The sequence below is a fragment of the Dama dama genome, chromosome 33, assembly GCF_033118175.1.
Source record: "Dama dama isolate Ldn47 chromosome 33, ASM3311817v1, whole genome shotgun sequence".
Lineage (NCBI taxonomy): Eukaryota > Metazoa > Chordata > Mammalia > Artiodactyla > Cervidae > Dama > Dama dama.
The window spans coordinates 9,924,764-9,942,591 of NC_083713.1; the positions used below are offsets into that span (position 1 = coordinate 9,924,764).

The 17,828-nt window shown below is 37.8% G+C and overlaps 1 protein-coding gene across 11 annotated transcripts in view; it reads left to right on the forward strand.

Annotated features, from left to right (window-relative positions):
* HIBCH (3-hydroxyisobutyryl-CoA hydrolase) overlaps nt 1-17,828 on the forward strand; it is a 107,460-nt gene that overhangs the window by 59,651 nt on the left and 29,981 nt on the right. For all 11 annotated transcript variants that reach the window (XM_061135611.1, XM_061135617.1, XM_061135621.1 and 8 more), the window contains one exon: nt 12,284-12,362. In XM_061135611.1, the coding sequence (XP_060991594.1) occupies nt 12,284-12,362 (79 nt within the window). The remainder of the gene's footprint in view (nt 1-12,283; nt 12,363-17,828) is intronic.

Consider the following 17,828-nt stretch of genomic DNA (forward strand, 5'->3'; position numbering starts at 1 on the left):
GAAAAGCTTTCAGCTTTTCACCATTGAGTATGATATTAGCTGTGGGCTTGTCATATATGGTCTTTATTATGTTGAGGTACATTTCATCTATATTTTAACTTCTTGAGGGTTTTTATCATAAAAGAATGTTGAATTTTGTCAAATGCTTTTTCTGCATCTATTGAGATGATCATGTGATTTTTATCCTTCATTTTGTTAATGTTGTACATCATGTTGATTGCATATGTTGAACCATTCTTGCATCTCAGGAATAAATCCTACTTGATCATGATATATGGTTCTTTTATTGTTGAATTTGGTTTCCTGATATTTTGTTTTTCACATGTGTGTTCATCAGGAATATTGTTCTGTAATTTTCTTTTCTTATAGTGTTTTTGCCTAATAAGAATGATAGACATTTTTGTTGCTAAGCCTGTTTGTGTAGATCAAGGTTACCTAATTTCAGACACATGAATCTGAGACAAGTATGCATTGAACTCTGATTGTCCTTTATGGGTTTAGGGTGGAAGCAGTCAGTTGCAAGTATGACGGAAATAGACTTGAATGTGCAAGGATAAAGGATGATCAGTCAGAGGCTAAAGGAAGGTATTGCAGTGAAGTTGCCCTGGGAAGTTAAGAGAACTGTATTGATGGGCAAAGTTGTCTTATGGAGAAAACAGTAAAGTATATTAAGAGAGGGAGAATAATCAGACAAGAAGGGATATGGGGAATTCCCTCGTGGTCCAGTGGTTCAGACTGGGTGCTTTCACTGCCAGGACCCGAGTTTGATCCCTGCTCAGGGAACTAAGATCCCACAAGCTGCATGGCATGGCCAAAAAAAGAGAAAAAGAGCCTCCTTAAAGAATGAAGATTGGTAACATGGCAGGATCTATGAAAGGAAGAATAGAGAGGAAATTTTCCTTGGATTTATAAGTCTTTAGAATAAATTGTACATTCATTTTCATTTGCGTTCACTAATGAAATTTCTTCAAAGAGATGGAGATCTTTTTCTTGATAGAGATGGTTAGGTTCCTATCCTTCCCCCATAGGATTCTCTCTACTTATATTTTGTTCTGCTTTTTTAGGAAAGAGTAAAGATTGCTTTTAGTTGCACAATTTCTCATAATAGATTTTTAGGGTTATCTCATTTCTCAGCAAGCCTTTTTCATAGGTAAGCATGGGGTTTTGTTTTTCAAGACATGATGGATTACCCTCTAACAAATGTATCTCCATCGTTTAACCCCATGTCACCCATTGTCTGTCTTATTAGATAGGGCCTTTTAGTCTGTTCTTTCCTCTACTCTTTTCACCTTGGCTTTTAGCCCAGACATATCTAGTACAGAATTGGGGAGTGCTTCCATTTACTAACCAGGAACTTCACTTTACTGCTTGCCCTCTGCTCAATCCCTATCCTCATTTTTAGGTATTGATTTTTGGGAAGCAGGACTTTTAACTTTCCAAGAGTGTGGGTATTCTTGGCGACTTTCGTAGACTTGCAGATTCTCAGATCTACAGAGAATTCTTTTCCTTTTTCCTTGGCCATTTCCTGTGGTCCTAATGGTCAGGATTTTGGTTCATTTCCTTTTTAATTGTGGAAGTGTTAGTCACTCAGTTGTGTCCGACTCTTTGCGACACCGTGGACTGTAGCCTGCCAGGATCCTCTGTCCATGGGATTCTCCAGGCAAGAATACTGGAGTGAGTTGCCATTCCCTTTGTCCAGGGGATCTTCCTGACCCAGGGATCGAACCCTGTTCTCCCGCATTGAGGGCAGATTCTTTACCGCCTGAGCCACCAGGGAAGCATGCTAGGTTCTTGGTCACGTGGCAGGCACCTTCCCTCTGTGCCATTCTCATCCTGCCTCTGTTTTACCCCCACTGTGCTGAGTGGGATGATTTGTGGTCTAGAGGGCTTTGTGCCTTATTGATGCATCAGATTATTTCCCAGAGAAGAAAGGGGCAGGGGAGCTCCACTTGCCCATAAAACGAGCTCATTCTCCTAAGATATATGGACACAGGAGGTTTAAGACTAACTAGGGGTGCATTATGACTTTAGCCATAACATGGGGTTGCTCTCAGCTGTTTCAACAGCTAGCAAAAGTTACTGGATGTACTGGTTAGGCTCTGGGGATAAGATAGTGAGCAGGATAAATCTGTTTTCTTTCCTTATGGAGCTATGTGTCTTGTGAGGTGGGTATAAGGTGATCTGGAAATACATGAGTACCAGCCTTAACTATGTATGTATGTACAAGCACTTTAGTAATGGGGATGGTGTAGGGAAAGGATACTGGAGGAAGCTTTATTTAAGCTGAGACTTAAAGAAAAATCAACCAGGAACAAACAAGTTGGGATAGTGGAGAAATGTGATATAGTTGATGCAGGTGTGTTAAGAGGTTGATGGAGTACAGAAGATAGTGTGTGAGAAGACAATATTAATGGTATATATGAAGCTGAGAAAATTCATGTTTGAGAAAAGTTAAATGTGCCTAGATTTGAGATTGTGAAGGAGAAAGTGGTTCAGTTCTTTGGTTAGAGAGGAAAGCAAGAAGCCAGGTCAGTCCTCTTGTATAAAATATATTAAGTTGTTTATCCTGATATCAAAAGATAGAGCCATTTTTAAGTGCTTTTAGCCAGGGAAATGGCTTGAATGGTGAATTTAGACAGAACAGGTGTAGGGGGCATGGGTAGGATCAGATGTAAAGAGATTATTCAGGTAGCTATTGCAGGGATCCAGGTGAGTGATTGTGGTGTTGCCCTAAGGTAGAGATAATGAAGGGGGAGAAAATTAGGTTTAAGGGAGATACTTAAGAGGAGACTTGTGGGATTCAGTGATGTATTGGGTGTGAGAGATAACGGGAAGAAAGAGGCAAGAATTAATCCCAGATTTTTAGACTGGGCAGTGAGATGAACAATGGACTGTTTAAGATTTTGAAGAAAGTATGGCTGGGGAGTGGGTTGGAGAGAGAGTGAAGGGAGATGAATTTAATTTGGGCCTTGTTAGGTGTGAAATGCCTGTGAGCTTATCCATGTGGGAGAATGTTGTCTGAAAAACAGTGTTTCATCAGTTCTGTAGGTCCAGAGCTCAGGGTGAAATGCCTGTGGGCTTATCCATGTGGGAGAATGTTGTCTGAACAACAGTGTTTCATCAGTTCTGCAGGTCCGGAGCTCAGGGTGAAATGCCTGTGGGCTTATCCATGTGGGAGAATGTTGTCTGAACAACAGTGTTTCATCAGTTCTGCAGGTCCGGAGCTCAGGGTGAAATGCCTGTGGGCTTATCCATGTGGGAGAATGTTGTCTGAACAACAGTGTTTCATCAGTTCTGCAGGTCCGGAGCTCAGGGTGAAATGCCTGTGGGCTTATCCATGTGGGAGAATGATGTCTGAAGTACAGTGTTTCATCAGTTCTCCAGGTCTGGAGCTCAGGGTGAAATGCCTGTGAGCTTATCCATGTGGGAGGGTGTTGTCTGAACAACAGTGTTTCATCAGTTCTGCAGGTCTGGAGCTCGGGGTGCTGCCTAGGTAGGAAGTGTAACTTGAGGACTCAGGCACAGTATGCTTCATGATGTAGGCTTCTGCAGCGTGAATTAAGTCGTAAGTGATTGGTAATGGGAAAATGATATTAGGATAATGCAAAAATTAGATTGGATCAAGTGCAGTTTTCTTTTTTTTCCTAGGCAAGGAGAGATAGGATAGGCAGTAGATATATAATCTTCTAGTGGAGCTTCCCTGGTGGTTTAGATGGTAAAGAACCTGTCTGCAATGCAGGAGACCTGGGTTTGATCCCTGGGTCAGGGAAGATCCCCTGGAGAAGGAAGTGGCAACCCATTGCAATATTCTTGCCTGGAGAATTCCACGGACAGAGGAGCCTGGTGGGCTACAGTCCATAGGGTCTCAAAGAGTCGGACACGACTTGGCAACCAACACTTCACTTCAGACAGGAAAAGAGCACTTAAGTAGCTCAGTCGTTGTACAGTGAATAGGAATTTTCTTGTCTGTATTTTAAGGAAAGAAAAACAAACCCACAGAAACAAATGCCTGTAGTTGGGGGGGACCTCCTCCATCAGGCGAACCCCCACCTCCTGGCACTTGGTGTTTAATGGCAGGCCCACTGGCTCATAGCTACACTTCCACCACTTTGTCACAGTTGTCTGTTAGTTCTGCTCTGATTAAAGTTTTGTCATTCTTTCCACTTTATTTTTGTGCATTTTAAATATTGCTGTGGCATTCTGTATTCATATTGAGCTGGCAGTCCTAATCAAGTTCCTGGGACCATGTATACTTTATATTAGCACTCAGGTTACAAAGCTGCGTAGGCTTTGAGCAGACTGCCGAAACTATTTTTCTTATCAGATCTGTCCAGTTTTGTAGAACCTGAGGATTTTTTCAGTAACTCATGTTATAGCAGAGATACTTGGATTGCAAATTTGTCAGTAGAAAAGATTGTGCAAGGAAATGTGATGAAATAGAGTGAGAGCCAAAATAAGTCCAGAATGGAATACAAAAGTTTATTGGCCCGAGGCAGAACAAGGACCCTATAAAAGACATTGAGAAAAGAGAGCCCAGAAGATTGCAGGGAAACTGGAAGAATGGACTTGTCCTGGGAACCTTCCTGTTGGTTTCTGTACCCCCAGAAACCTTTGATGGTTTACTCTGTGGTGAAGAACCATGTTCCAGGCTCATCTGGTAAATTTCACTCACCAGACTTAGAAATCAGCGGTTTTTCCAAGGATGGTTAGCAATAATACTCTTCGCCGTTGGTGTTTAGTCACCAAGTTGTGTCCAACTCTTTTGCAACCCCATGGACTGTAGCCCGCCAGGCTCCTGTGCCCTGGGAGTTTCCAGGCAAGAGTACTGGAGTGGGTTGCCATTTCCTTCTCCAGCAAGATGCCCTGCATTGCAGGCAGATTCTTTACCACGGAGCACCAGGGAGGCCCCAGTAATAGCCTGGGCACTAGTTAAGTTTGCAATTGTTTTCTAGGCTTTTTTGAAGAGAACTTAGAATGTGTTTTGTTTTTAAGAGAAAATAGATCCTAAATTGAATACTTCCTATTCAAATTTAGATTCTTACTCCTTTGATATTTGTATCTTTCTTCCCATATATGTTGAATATCTTGTTTTTTAAAAACTAACATTTATATGGTTGAGTCTCTTTGCTGTGCACCTGAAACTCCCAATAGAAAATAAAAAGTTAAAAAATAACATTGTGACAAATTTGCTTTGTCCTAATGTGTGTAATAGTTTCAGAATAACAATATCAACATTATTATGAAGAATAGTCACTTGAGAGAATTGCTATCTTTGCCCTATACCGATTTATTTTAGTAACTTAGCTTTTTCATATTTTCCGAGAGTATTTGATTCTCATGAAACAATTCTTTATTTATGACTGTTATTTGGTAAACTCTGAACTCAAAAGATCAGAGAGGTGAAAGTCGCTCAGTCATGTCCAGCTCTTTGCGACCCCATGGATTATACTGTCCATGGAATTCTCCAGGCCAGAATACTGGAGTTACTTTTCCCTTCTTCTCCAGGGGATCTTCCCAATCCAGGGATCGAACACAGGTCTCCCGCATTGTGGGTGGGTTCTTTACTAGCTGAGCCACAAGGGAAGCCCAAGAATACTGGAGTGAGTAGCCTATCCCTTCTCTAGGGGATCTTCCCAACTCAGGAATTGAACTGGGGTCTCCTGCATTACATGCAGATTCTTTACTGACTGAGCTATCAGGGAAGCCCTCTATCAGGCATATCAGAGAGTAGCTTTCAGGATGCTAGTTAATATGGATATTAGTTAATGTTTTATGGAGTTAATAGAAATCTTTGGTAAATCTGAGGTCTATTAAGAGTTCCTCTATTATAATAATCCTTTTTGTTTGAATATATGATATGAGGCAGTGGTTTCTTAGAGCCTCTCTTTTTAAGCATCTATTAAATATAGAGGGGCTTCTCTGGTGGCTCAGATGATGAAGAATCTCCCTGGAATGCAGGAGACCTGAGTTTCATCCCCAGGTGGAAAAGATCCTCTGGAGGAGGAAATGGCAACCCACTCCAGTATTCTTGCCTGGAGAATCCCATGGACAGAGGAGCCTTGCAGGCTACAGTCCATGCGGTCACAAATACAGACATTTAAATATAATATGTGATAATGTTGTATTGGGAAAATGTGGTTATTGAAGTAAAAACCTTGAGTATGAGTTTCGGAGGTGTATAAGAGTTATTTCTAATTTATGTTTTAAAGTATGATGTACCAAAATTCATATTTCTACTCACTGGCTTTTTTGTGTGTGTCATAATTAATGTATAATTTTAGTTTTAGGTGTACAACATAATAATGTGATTTATGTATGTGTTGTAAAACAGTGTTAATACTCATCACTACGCATACTTGAAAAAAATGTTTTTTCTTATGATGAGGACTTTTAAGATTTATCCTCTTAGCAACTTTCACATCTCTCTTTTCATTTAAAGCAGAACTGTACCTCCAAGGATGTTAGATTGTTGATTCATAAATAAATTAGATATTTCTACCTCAATTATTTGTGTTGAATATGTTTTATCTAAAAATAGCATGAATTATGTGCATCCAAAGCAGAATAAAAAAATGTGTTTGGTGCTAATCTCTGTAGTCTATCAGTATACATTAATGTTACATAATCAATATGTTACTACTACTAATATGCAGTATTAGCCTGTTAATATTAATGTGAGAAGTATAATAAAAAGTCTTTGCTTTTACTGTGTAGGCTGCTAATTTAAAGCATGTAGTCCGGAAGATACGTTATGAAACTTAATGATATTTACAATATTAACTTTCATACCAGAGTGAGATAATGTGTGATGAAAAATCTGTTTGAATTTCTAACAAAAATATCTAATTTCCAAGCACCATTTATAATCATGAATGATGGTGATAGAAGACTCCCTCACATACTGTCTGATACTGTGGTGCAGTGTTCATTCTGGACAGGCGCTTACTCATTCTCTCTGATTATAATTTAAATTCATGACTCTTCGTGTGAGCATTAGTTACATTACCCCATTGTATGCCTTCCTGACTTCGTTGTTTTCTTTACTGCAGTTGTTGGCACTGGTTACTCTGGAACATTTATTTTTATTTTCATTTTGGTTAAAAAGACTGTTTTATTGTGAAATAATTGTCAAACTTACAGAAAAGTTGCAAACATAGTACAGAGAACTCCAATATATCTTTCATCCATATTCCCTGTTATTTCCACATTTGTTTTATTTTCTCTCTTCTCCAACATGTGTCTAATTGCTGGACCATCTGAGTGAATGTTGAAGACATGATAATTCTCTATTTGTAAATTATTCAAATTTACAATTTGGCGGCCTTGGAATAAGGACACCAAAATCAGGAAATTTAACACTGAAATATCTGGAACATTTCTTTTTCAGGCACCAAACTAAATTGTTCTACATGTGGTTGGTTGGTTTGCTTGTGTTGGGGGATTAGTCTTGTCTTTAGTAGAAATCATGGAACAGTTGGCTCTATTAAATTAACTTTAAATATCTGTGTAATTATCAGTTTTTAAAAATTAATGTTGCTTTTTTGTCTAGAAGAGCAATATTGAAATACAGAAGCGATGCTTATTTCTAGTTGCTGATCAACAGATTTGCATTTTGAAGGCTTTAATTTGGGGCTTCCTTGGTGGCGCAGTGGTAAAGAATTCACCTGCCAATGTGAGCGATGTGGGTTTGATCCCTGGATTGAGAAGATCGCCTGGAGGAGGAAATGGCAATCCAGTATTCCTGCCTGGGAAATCACAGGACACAGGAACCTGGCGGGCTGTAGTCCATGGGGTTGCAAAAGAGTTGGACACGACTTAGCGATTAAACAACAACAAAATTGTGCTTTTCTAAGTACTTATGATGAGATCTTTAAAAGTCTTAAAGCTATACCAGCCTTTCCCCTCTATTAAACAGTCTGGAAACTCATCTAGCTATGTCTCTTATTTTAAAAAAAAGTTTTAGATTGCCTAAATTTTGCCTTTAAAAATGCAAAACTTAAAGTAGGTTACAAGTTTGCCTACATTCATATATTTGGTTATTCATGCTTACCCACATTGGTATTCTCTATATGAGATTATAAATATGGATCAGACTCATTTTACTTTATCTGCACAGTGTTCCTACAGTACTGCAATTAAGATTATTTAATAATAATCCAACTGAAAAACAAAGAATGTCAGAATGCTTGCAATATCGTAAATACAAGACCCAGAAAGATTAAATGTAAAATATTAGAAAAAGATACCATACCAATACAAAATAAAGCTGATAGTTATTTTTATATCAAATAAGGTAGCCGCGTGCATGCATGCTAAGTTGCTTCAGTTGTGTCTGACTCTTTGCCATGCCATGGACTGTAGCCCGCCAGGCTCGCCAATTCATGGAATTTTCCAGGCAAGAATACTGAAGTGGGTTGCCGTGCCCTCCACCCAGGGATCTTCCTGACCCAGGGATCGAACCCACATCTCTTTCGTGTCCTGTACTGGCAAGTGGGTTCTTTACCACTAGTGCCACCTGCGAAGGCCCAGATAAGGTACATTTTATGGCAAAAACTTGTACTTGGTATAGAAGGATATTTCACAGTTATAAAAATAGTTAGGTATAACAAATCTAAATTTGTATGTCCTGTAAATCTTTCTGTTGTGTATTTTTTCTCTTAGGCTTTAGTCATGTGGTCGTATGTCAGATTATTTCTAATCAAGTGCTGGTTATTTCCGATTGAGTTATTTCTACTTCAGTATTATTTGAGCCCTAAGATATAATCTTCCGACCTTTGTTTCTAGTAGTATCTAGGCTAAAGGCACTAGCATCCCAGATCATCTCAATTCAGTCAGGAATGAGAGGCTTTGAAGCTGATCTTCCCTTCATGTGAAGGATTATTTGAATCCAGGCCACTGTAACTCATAACGTGTAACATTTGGGGGCTCAATTCAGCAAGCCCTACATTTCAGTTCTTGTTCTCTCAGCAGGTAGGACTTAGTTCAGTTCATTGAAAATTGTTCAGCCTTTCTTCTTAAGATCAGTGAGATCAGATTCTGAAAGTAATCTTATGGATTATAATCAACTGTAGAAAGATATTTTATAAATACTTGTCTAAAACTGTTTATAGCAATGAAGCAGAACAGACTTAATGAGTTTCATAACATATGACACTGAGAAACAGCAGGAACAAACCTCTGCCTCTTTGAGATAACTCTACTGGTGTGATGTTTTCAAGCATTTAAAAATGTGTGGTCTTTCAAAAAATTAGAGTCCTTAAAGGAGAAATAGACAAAACCACAACCCTAGGAGAAGTTTTGAACATACTAATTTCAGTAACAGATGAAACACATATAAACAGTATATAAACGTATATACACATTCATTTTACATGATGCACATGATTTGAAAATTGTTCAGTAAACTTGATCCAGTTTATATGTATTCAGTAACTTTCATGTTCATTTCATGTGTGCATGGAGCTTTTACCAAAATTGACCACAGAATTAGTCTTAGCGTATTTCAAAGGATTAATCTTACAGGCTGTTCTCTGGTCCCAATGGAATTAAGCTAGTTTTCAATAGCAAGTGAAAGTGTTAGTCTCTCAGTTATGTAAGACTCTTTGCAACCCCTTGGACTATAGTTCACCAAGCTCCTCTGTCCATGGAATTCTCCAGCAAAGAACAGGCCCTAAGTGGACCTTAGGAAGCATCACTATGAACAAAGCTAGTGGAGGTGGTAGAATTCCAGCTGAGCTACTTCAGATTCTAAAAGATGATGCTGTGAAATGCTGCACTCAATATGCCAGCAAATTTAGAAAACTCAGCAGTGGCCACAGGACTGGAAAAGGTCTGTTTTCATTCTAATCCCAAAGAAAGGCAATGCCAAAGAATGCTCAAACTACCACACAGTTGCACTCATCTCACACTAGCAAAGTAATGCTCAAAATTCTCCAAGCTAGGCTTCAACAGTACGTGAACTGAGAACTTCCAAATAAATGTTCAAGCTGGATTTAGAAAAGGCAGACGAACCAGAGATCAAATTGTCGACATTTGTTGGATCATAGAAAAAGCAAGAGAATCCCAGGAAAACATCTCCTTTGCTTTATTGACTTTGCTAAAGCCTTTGACTTTGTGGATCACAACAAACTATGGAAAATTCTGAAAGAGAGGGGAATACCAGACCACCTGACTTGCCTCCTGAGAAATCTGTATGCAGGTCAGGAAGCAACAGTTAGAACCGGACATGCAGCAACGAACTGGTTCCAAATAGGAAAAGGAGTACGTCAAGGCTGTGTATTGTCAACCTGCTTATTCAACTTACATGCAGAGTACATAATACGAAAAGCTGGGCTGGATGACTCACAAACAGGAGTCAGGATTGTGAGGAGAAATATCAACAACCTCAGATATGCAGATGATACCACCCATAACTTATGACAGAAAGTGAAGAGGAACTAAAGAGCCTCTTGATGAAAGTGAAAGAGAAGTGTGAAAACCTGGCTTAAAATTCAACATTCAAAAAACTAAGATCATGGCATCTGGTCCCATCACTTCATGGCAAATAGATGGGGAAATGGTAGAAATAGTGACAGACTTTACTTTAGAGGGCTCCAAAATCACTGCAGATGGTGACTGCAGCCATGAAATTAAAAGACACTTGCTGCTTAGAGGAAAAGCTATGGCAAACCTAGATAGCGCATTGAAAAGCAGAGATGTCACTTTGTCGACAAAGGTCCGTATAGTCAAAGCTTGTGTTTTTTCCAGTAGTCATGTATAGATGTGAGAGTTGGACCATAAAGAAAGCCGAGCACCAAAGAATTGATGCTTTTGAACAGAGGTGTTGGAGAAGATTCTTGACAGTCCCTTGGACTGCAAGGAGATCAAACCAGTCAATCCTAAAGGAAATCAACCCTAAATATTCATTGGGAGGACTGATGCTGAGCTGAAGCTTCAACACTTTGGTCACCTGATGCAAAGAGCCGACTCATTCAGAAAGACCCTGATGCTGGGAAGGATTGAGGGCAGGAGGAGAAGAGTGTGACAGAAGATGAAATGGTTGGATGGCATCATCAACTTAATGAACATGAGTTTGAGCAAACTCTGGGAGATAGTGAAGGACAGGGAAGCCTGGTGTGCTGCAGTGCATGGGGTTGCAAAGAGTCGGACACAACTGAGCAACAGCAAAACCATTGTGATAAACAAAAGTGGAGAGTAGAATGTGAGGCAAGGTTTCTTACAATAATACAAAAAATTATTAGTAAAACTAGTGCATGCGCGTGTGCCAACTCACTTCACTCGTGTCTAACTCTTTGTGACCCTATGAACTGTAGCCTGCCAGGCTCCTCTCTCCGTGGAGTTCTCCCGTCCAGAATACTGGAGTGGGTAGCTGTTCTCCAGGGCATCTTCCCAATCCAGGGTTCAAACCCAGGTCTCCCACAATGCAGACAGATACTTTACCGTCTGAGCCTCCAGGGAAGCCAAAGATAGAATACACTGGTTCAAAAGGATTAAGAATGAGTAGATGTTTTGAATATTGTGAAAAGAACATAACATAGGAAATGTATGTCAAAATGTGAGCATTGACACAAACTTGGATTCTTTGTTATCACATGTATACCTCTTATTTTATTCGAATATGTCTGTTTATTCAGAGATGTCTCTTAAGTTTGTCCTTTTCAGTGATATTTATCAAATCAGAAATAGACTTTCAGCCAAATCTTTTTATTTTGTAAAATTTTTGCTTACCAATTTTAAGAGTTAAACAGTTACTAACTGTGTGTCTGAGAAAAATGTTGCTAATTTTATTTGATGAAATAATGTGAATAAATGTGTGAATATTCTATTTAAGGCCACTGAAATTTGCTAGAATAGTTTGGTTATGCTTTTTTGATGATTGGTTCCACTGAGAACAGTGGTTCTGGGAACAGTCAGTACGCTGCAATGCTCCGTCTAGTTTGAAATGAGAAGGAATTGGGGGAGAGGACGTGAAGCATAACACAGGACCCTGATGGAAAGTGACTTAGCTGAAACACATCTGTTCCAGGTATCAGGGACACCCATGTATCTTTTTGCTTAGCACGTTCTGAAATTGTGTGGTTTAGGTTTTCCCTCTCATCTGTCTCCTGAAATTCCTTTATAGATATGCTTTATGAGGAGTTGTATATAATACATATTATGTATATCTTTATATATAATATATAGGGATAATTTACTTGGCTTTTAATGTTTATAAATGTGAGAGTTTTATTATTTTTTTTTTATCTCCACTTTTTTTTTAAATGATTTTCTGCCTTTTTCCTAGGGAGTTGGTGTCTCAGTTCATGGGCAATTCCGAGTGGCTACTGAAAAGTCTGTTTTTGCAATGCCTGAAACAGCAATAGGTAAATTAAAACAAAAAACACCAAAATTTTCATAATTACTTTTAGAGTTATCATCTTTTGATACATTTCAGATTATATTGTTATTGAAGGAATTGATGGAATTTTGTGTGAGCTACAGCAATGAAAGAACTTTTAAAACAAAATTATAATAGGAAGATACCTTAAAGTTTATATTAGCTCATAGTTTTATCTGAAAATGCAAAAGCAAGCATATTTAACTGGAAAAACTAGCACACTGTAGTTGATTTATTTATTTATTTATTTTATCATTTATTTATTTATTATTTATTTATTTATTTATTCTTATTGAAGTATAGTTGATTTACAATCAACTGTGCTAAGTTCTGCTGTACATATATTTAATTTTAGATAAAAAATTATTAGAGGAAGTATTCTTGCATTCAGATCTATTCTCTGTTTTGAATTAACTTTATGAGGTGTGAGGTGTGGGTCAAAGGTATAGATCAAAGTTTATTATTTGCTTAGGGAGATTAAATCATTCCCACATCATTTTTTGGAAAAAGCTACTGTTTCTCTGCTGATTGCCTTTGTAAGTGCCAATCGTGGTGCCAGTGCCCTGCTGTTTTGATTATTGTTGCTTTACAGTAAGTCTTGATAATGATAATCCTCTAATTTTGTTCTTTGTTTTTTTTTCCTCCCAAATTGTTTTGGCTATACAGATCATTTGTATTTCTATATGAATTTTAGAGTTATTTTGTAAGTTTCAGCAAGAAAGCCTATTAGAATTTTTATTTGGCTTGTCTAGGATCTATCAATTTAGGGAGAATTGATATCTTAACAATATTGAGTCTTCAAACTTGTGAGCAAGGTGTTTCTTTGCATTTATTTAGATCTTCTTTAATTTCTCGAAGCCAGATTTTGTAGTTTTCAATTTCTTATACATCCTTTGTCAGATTTTTCCTTAAGAATTTAATATTGTTCAATGATATTATAAATGATATTTAAAAATTTTAGTTCTAATTGTTAGTTACCAATGTATAGAAATTGACTTTTGTACTTTGTATCCTGCAAACTTGATAAATTCACTTATTAGTTCTAATAGATTTTTTTGTAGATTGAATTGGATTTTCTAACTATAGATAGTTATGTTCTTTACAAATAAATTCTGTTTTACTTTTTTCTTTCCCATCTGGATAGTTTTAAATTTTTTCTTGTCTAATTCTGCTGGGTAAAACCTGCAATACAGTGTTGAACAGATATGTTGAAAGTGGACCTTCAAACCTTCAATCTTCACCGATTAAGTATAATGTTAGGTATAGGTTTTTCATAGATGCCCTTTATCAGGATGACGAACTTTCCTTCTGTTGCTTGGGAACAAATTTTAGATTTTGTCTTTTTTTTCTGCATCTGTTCAGATGACTGTTGGTTTTTCTTTTTTAGTTTTTAGTTTTTCTTTTTTAGTTTCTTGTTAATGGTGAGTTACTTGATTGTTTTTTTCGACAGTAACTCTTCATTGCTGGGATAAATCTCACTCTAGTATGACGTGTTCTGCTTTTTATATGTTGTTGGGTTTGGTTCACTGAGGTTTTGTTTGGAATTTCTGCATCAGTGTTCATGAGGGATACTGTCTGTAGTTTTCTGGAAACATGCTTGCTTCATTTTGATACAGGGTAATTCTGGCTTCATTTCTTGAAAAGTTTGTGTAGAATTGGTTCTTTTAATTTTTCTCCCTCTCTGTTTGGTAGAATTCACCAGTGAAGCCATCTAGGCTTGGAGTTTCCTTTTCTAGGCCTTGGAAGGTTTTTTAGGTACAAATTCAAAATCTTTAATAGATGTAGACTTTTCAAGTTGTCTATTTCTTGCACAATATTTAGTAATTTGAGTCTTTTAAAGAGTTTGTCCATTTACTAGCATAAAGTTAATTTCCGTATTATCTTTTCAGTATCTGTAGAACCTATAGTACTATCTGGGTCTCTCATTCTTGATATTATAATTTGTGTCTTCTGTTTTTTTCTGATCGATCTAATTAGAGGTTTGTTAATTTTATTGATCTCAAAAATTATTTTTTGTTTTATTTATTCTCTCTTGTATTGACTTCTGCTCCGATATTTATTACTTCCTTCTACTTTAAGTTTTACCTCTTTCTCTAGTCTGCTAAGGTTAAACCTGAGCTCAGGTATAGAATTCTGTTCTGACGTTTAATGTGTTCTTCCCCTTATCTTGGTTCTTCTATGTCTTTTTTTTTTTTTTCTTTTTTACTTTCTCTGGCTACTCTTAAAATTTTCTGTTGATCATTTGATTATGATGTACTTTTGTGTAGCTTTCTTCTTGTTTCTTATGTTTGTGTGTGTGTTTTTTAATGCTTGTGTTTATTTGTCTAGTTAAGTTTATAGTTTTTGTCAGATTTGGAAAGTTTGGCATTATTTCTTCAAATATTTTTGTGTCCCACTGTTTCCTTTTCAGGAACTCCATTTAAAATTTTTTTAGGCTCACTCATGCTTTGTTCATTTTTTAAAATTGTTCTTTTTTTCACCTTGTTGATGTTCAGTTGCCAAGATACTAGCTATGCCTGTATCTTGAAGTTCACTAATCCTTTCTTTTGCAAAGTTAAAATTACCCTTAATCCCATTTAGGTAATTTTTTTTAGCTTATACATTCATCTTAGTTTTCATCTGTAGTACCATCATGTGGGTGATTTTTTTAAAATATCTTTTTTGTTTTTCCTGAACTTTTTGAATATATAGAATATGTTTATTATAACTGTGTTGATCTCCTTGTTTGCTAATTTTCATGTGTATGTCAGTTCTGAGTCAATTTTGATTGTTTTGTCATGTCATTGTGGGTAACATCTTCCTGGTTTTAGATACCTGGTATTTCTTGATTGGATTCTAGACATTGTAAGCTTTACTTTGTTGGGTGCTGTCTACCTTTTTATAGATGATTCCTAACTTATGATGGTCTGACTTATGACTTTACAATGGTGCAAAAGCAATATACATGTAACAGAAACTGTTCTTTGAATTTTTACCTTTTCCTTGGCTGGCCATATCTGGTACCATACTCTTGTGATGCTGGGCAGTAGCAGCGAGCCATACCTCTTAGGCAGTCATCTAATCACTAAGATATATATCTGGTACTTAGAATCATTTTGTTTTTCACTTTCAGTATAATATTCAATAAATTATATGGGATATTCAATATTTTATTATAAAATAAGCCTTGTGTTAGATGATTTTGCCCAACTGTAGGCTAATGTAATTAGCACATTTAAGGTAGGCTAGGCTAAGCTATGATTTTTTGATAGATTAAGTGTATTAAATGCATTTTTGACTTATGGTATTTTCAATTTATGATGGATTTATCAGAATGTAACCCACACACACAACCCCACTGTAAGTTGAGGAAATCTGTATTCTTGTAAATGTTCTTTACCTTGCTTCTGGGATGAGGTTAAGTTACTTGGAAATAGTTTGTTCGTCTTTTAGGTCTTTTGTTTGTTTGTTTTTAATGTAGGATTGGAACAGTGCTCAGACTAGGGCTAATTATTTCCTACTGCTGAAGAGACCCTTCTTTGCATTCTGCTCTGTGCCTCCACGAATCCTGAGCTTTCCTGGTCTGGTTGGTGGGAACAGGTACTATTCTCAGCCCTGTGTAGGTTCCCAGTACCGTTCTCTGTAATCCTTCCCTGTGGTTCTTTCCTTAACCTCACAGTCTCTTCATTGAACACATGTAGTTATCAGTACGAAGCTGGGGACTTAAGGGAGACACTGCAGATCTCCAGTGTTTTCTCTGTGCAGCTCTTTCCTCTCTGGTACTCTGTTCTGGGAATTCTTTCTGCCTCTGTCTCCCTGAATTTTTAGCTTAATTCCCCTCAAATCTAGGACTGTTTTGGGCCTGGACACTCTCTCCAGGCATTAAGATGGAGCTTTTTAGGGCTTGTTGTTGTTTAGTCTCTTTGTCATGTCCAACTCTCTGAGACCCCATGGACTATACAGCCCGCCAGGTTCCTCTGTCTGTGGATTTCCCAAGCAGGAATACTGGAGTGGTTTACTATTTCCTTCTTTAGGGGATCTTCCAGACCCAGGGTCAAACCCATGTCTCCTGCATTAACAGGTGGGTTCTTTACTACTGAGCCACCAAGGAAGCTTTTAAGTAGGGTTTACCTCATTCGTTTTCAGATATTCAGACATCACTTTCCTTTACTGCTTGGTGGTCCAGTATGTTGAAAACTTATTTCATATACTGCAGTTGTTTTTCTATACTTATTTCAGGTAGAAGAGTAAATTTGGTCCCTCTTACAGCATCTTACTCAAAGTGTAATTCTCTTGGATGGCTATTTTAGCTTCATTTCAGTTCAGTTCAGTCACTGAATTCTGTCCGACCCTTTGCAGCATGCCATAGATGGCAGCACGCCAGTCTTCCTTGTCCATCACCAACTCCCGGAGCTTACTCAAACTCATGTCCATTGAGTCTGTGATGCCATCCAACCATCTCATCCTCTGTCGTCTCTGTCATCTCATCATCAACCTTCTCCTCCTGCCCTCAATCTTTCCCAGCATCAGGGTCTTTTTAAATGAGTCAGTTCTTCGCATCAGGTGGCCAAAGTATTGGAGTTTCAGCTTCAACATCAGTCCTTCCAATGAATATTGAGGACTGATCTCCTTTAGGATGGACTGGTTGGATCTCCTTGCAATCCAAGTTACTCTCAAGAACTTCTCCAACACCACAGTTCAAAAGCATCAATTTTTCAGCGCTCAGCATTCTTTATAGTCCAACTCTCACATCCATACATGACTACTGGAAAAACCATAGCTTTGAGTAGATGGACCTTTGTTGGCAAAGTAATGTCTCTGCTTTTATAATATGCTGTTTAGGTTGGTCATAACATATCTTCCAAGGAGCAAGCGTCTTTTAATTTCATGGCTGCAGTCACTATCTGCAGTGATCTTGGAGCCCAAGAAAATAAAGTCTCTCACTGTTTCCATTGTTTCCCATCTGTTTGCCATGAAGTGATGGGACTGGATGCTATGACCTTAGTTTTCTGAATGTTGAGTTTTAAGCCAACTTTTTCCCTCTCCTCTTTCACTTTCATCAAGAGGCTCTTTAGTTCTTCTTCACTTTCTGCCATAAGGGTTGTGTCATCTGCATATCTGAGGTTATTGATATTTCTCCCGGTAATCTTGATTCCAGCTTGTGCTTCATCCAGCCCACCATTTCTCATGATGAACTGTGCATATAAGTTAAATAAGCAGGGTCACAATATACAGCCTTGACTCCTTTCCCGATTTGGAACCAGTCCATTTTTCCATGTCTAGTTCTAACTGTTGCTTCCTGACCTGCATACAGATTTCTCAGGAGGCAGGTCAGGTGGTGTGGTATTCCCATCTCTTTCAGAATTTTCCAGTTTGTTGTGATCTGCAGTCAAAGGCTTTGGTAAACTCAATAAAGCAGAAGTAGATATTTTTCTGGAACTCTCTTGCTTTTTTGATCATCCAAACAGATGTT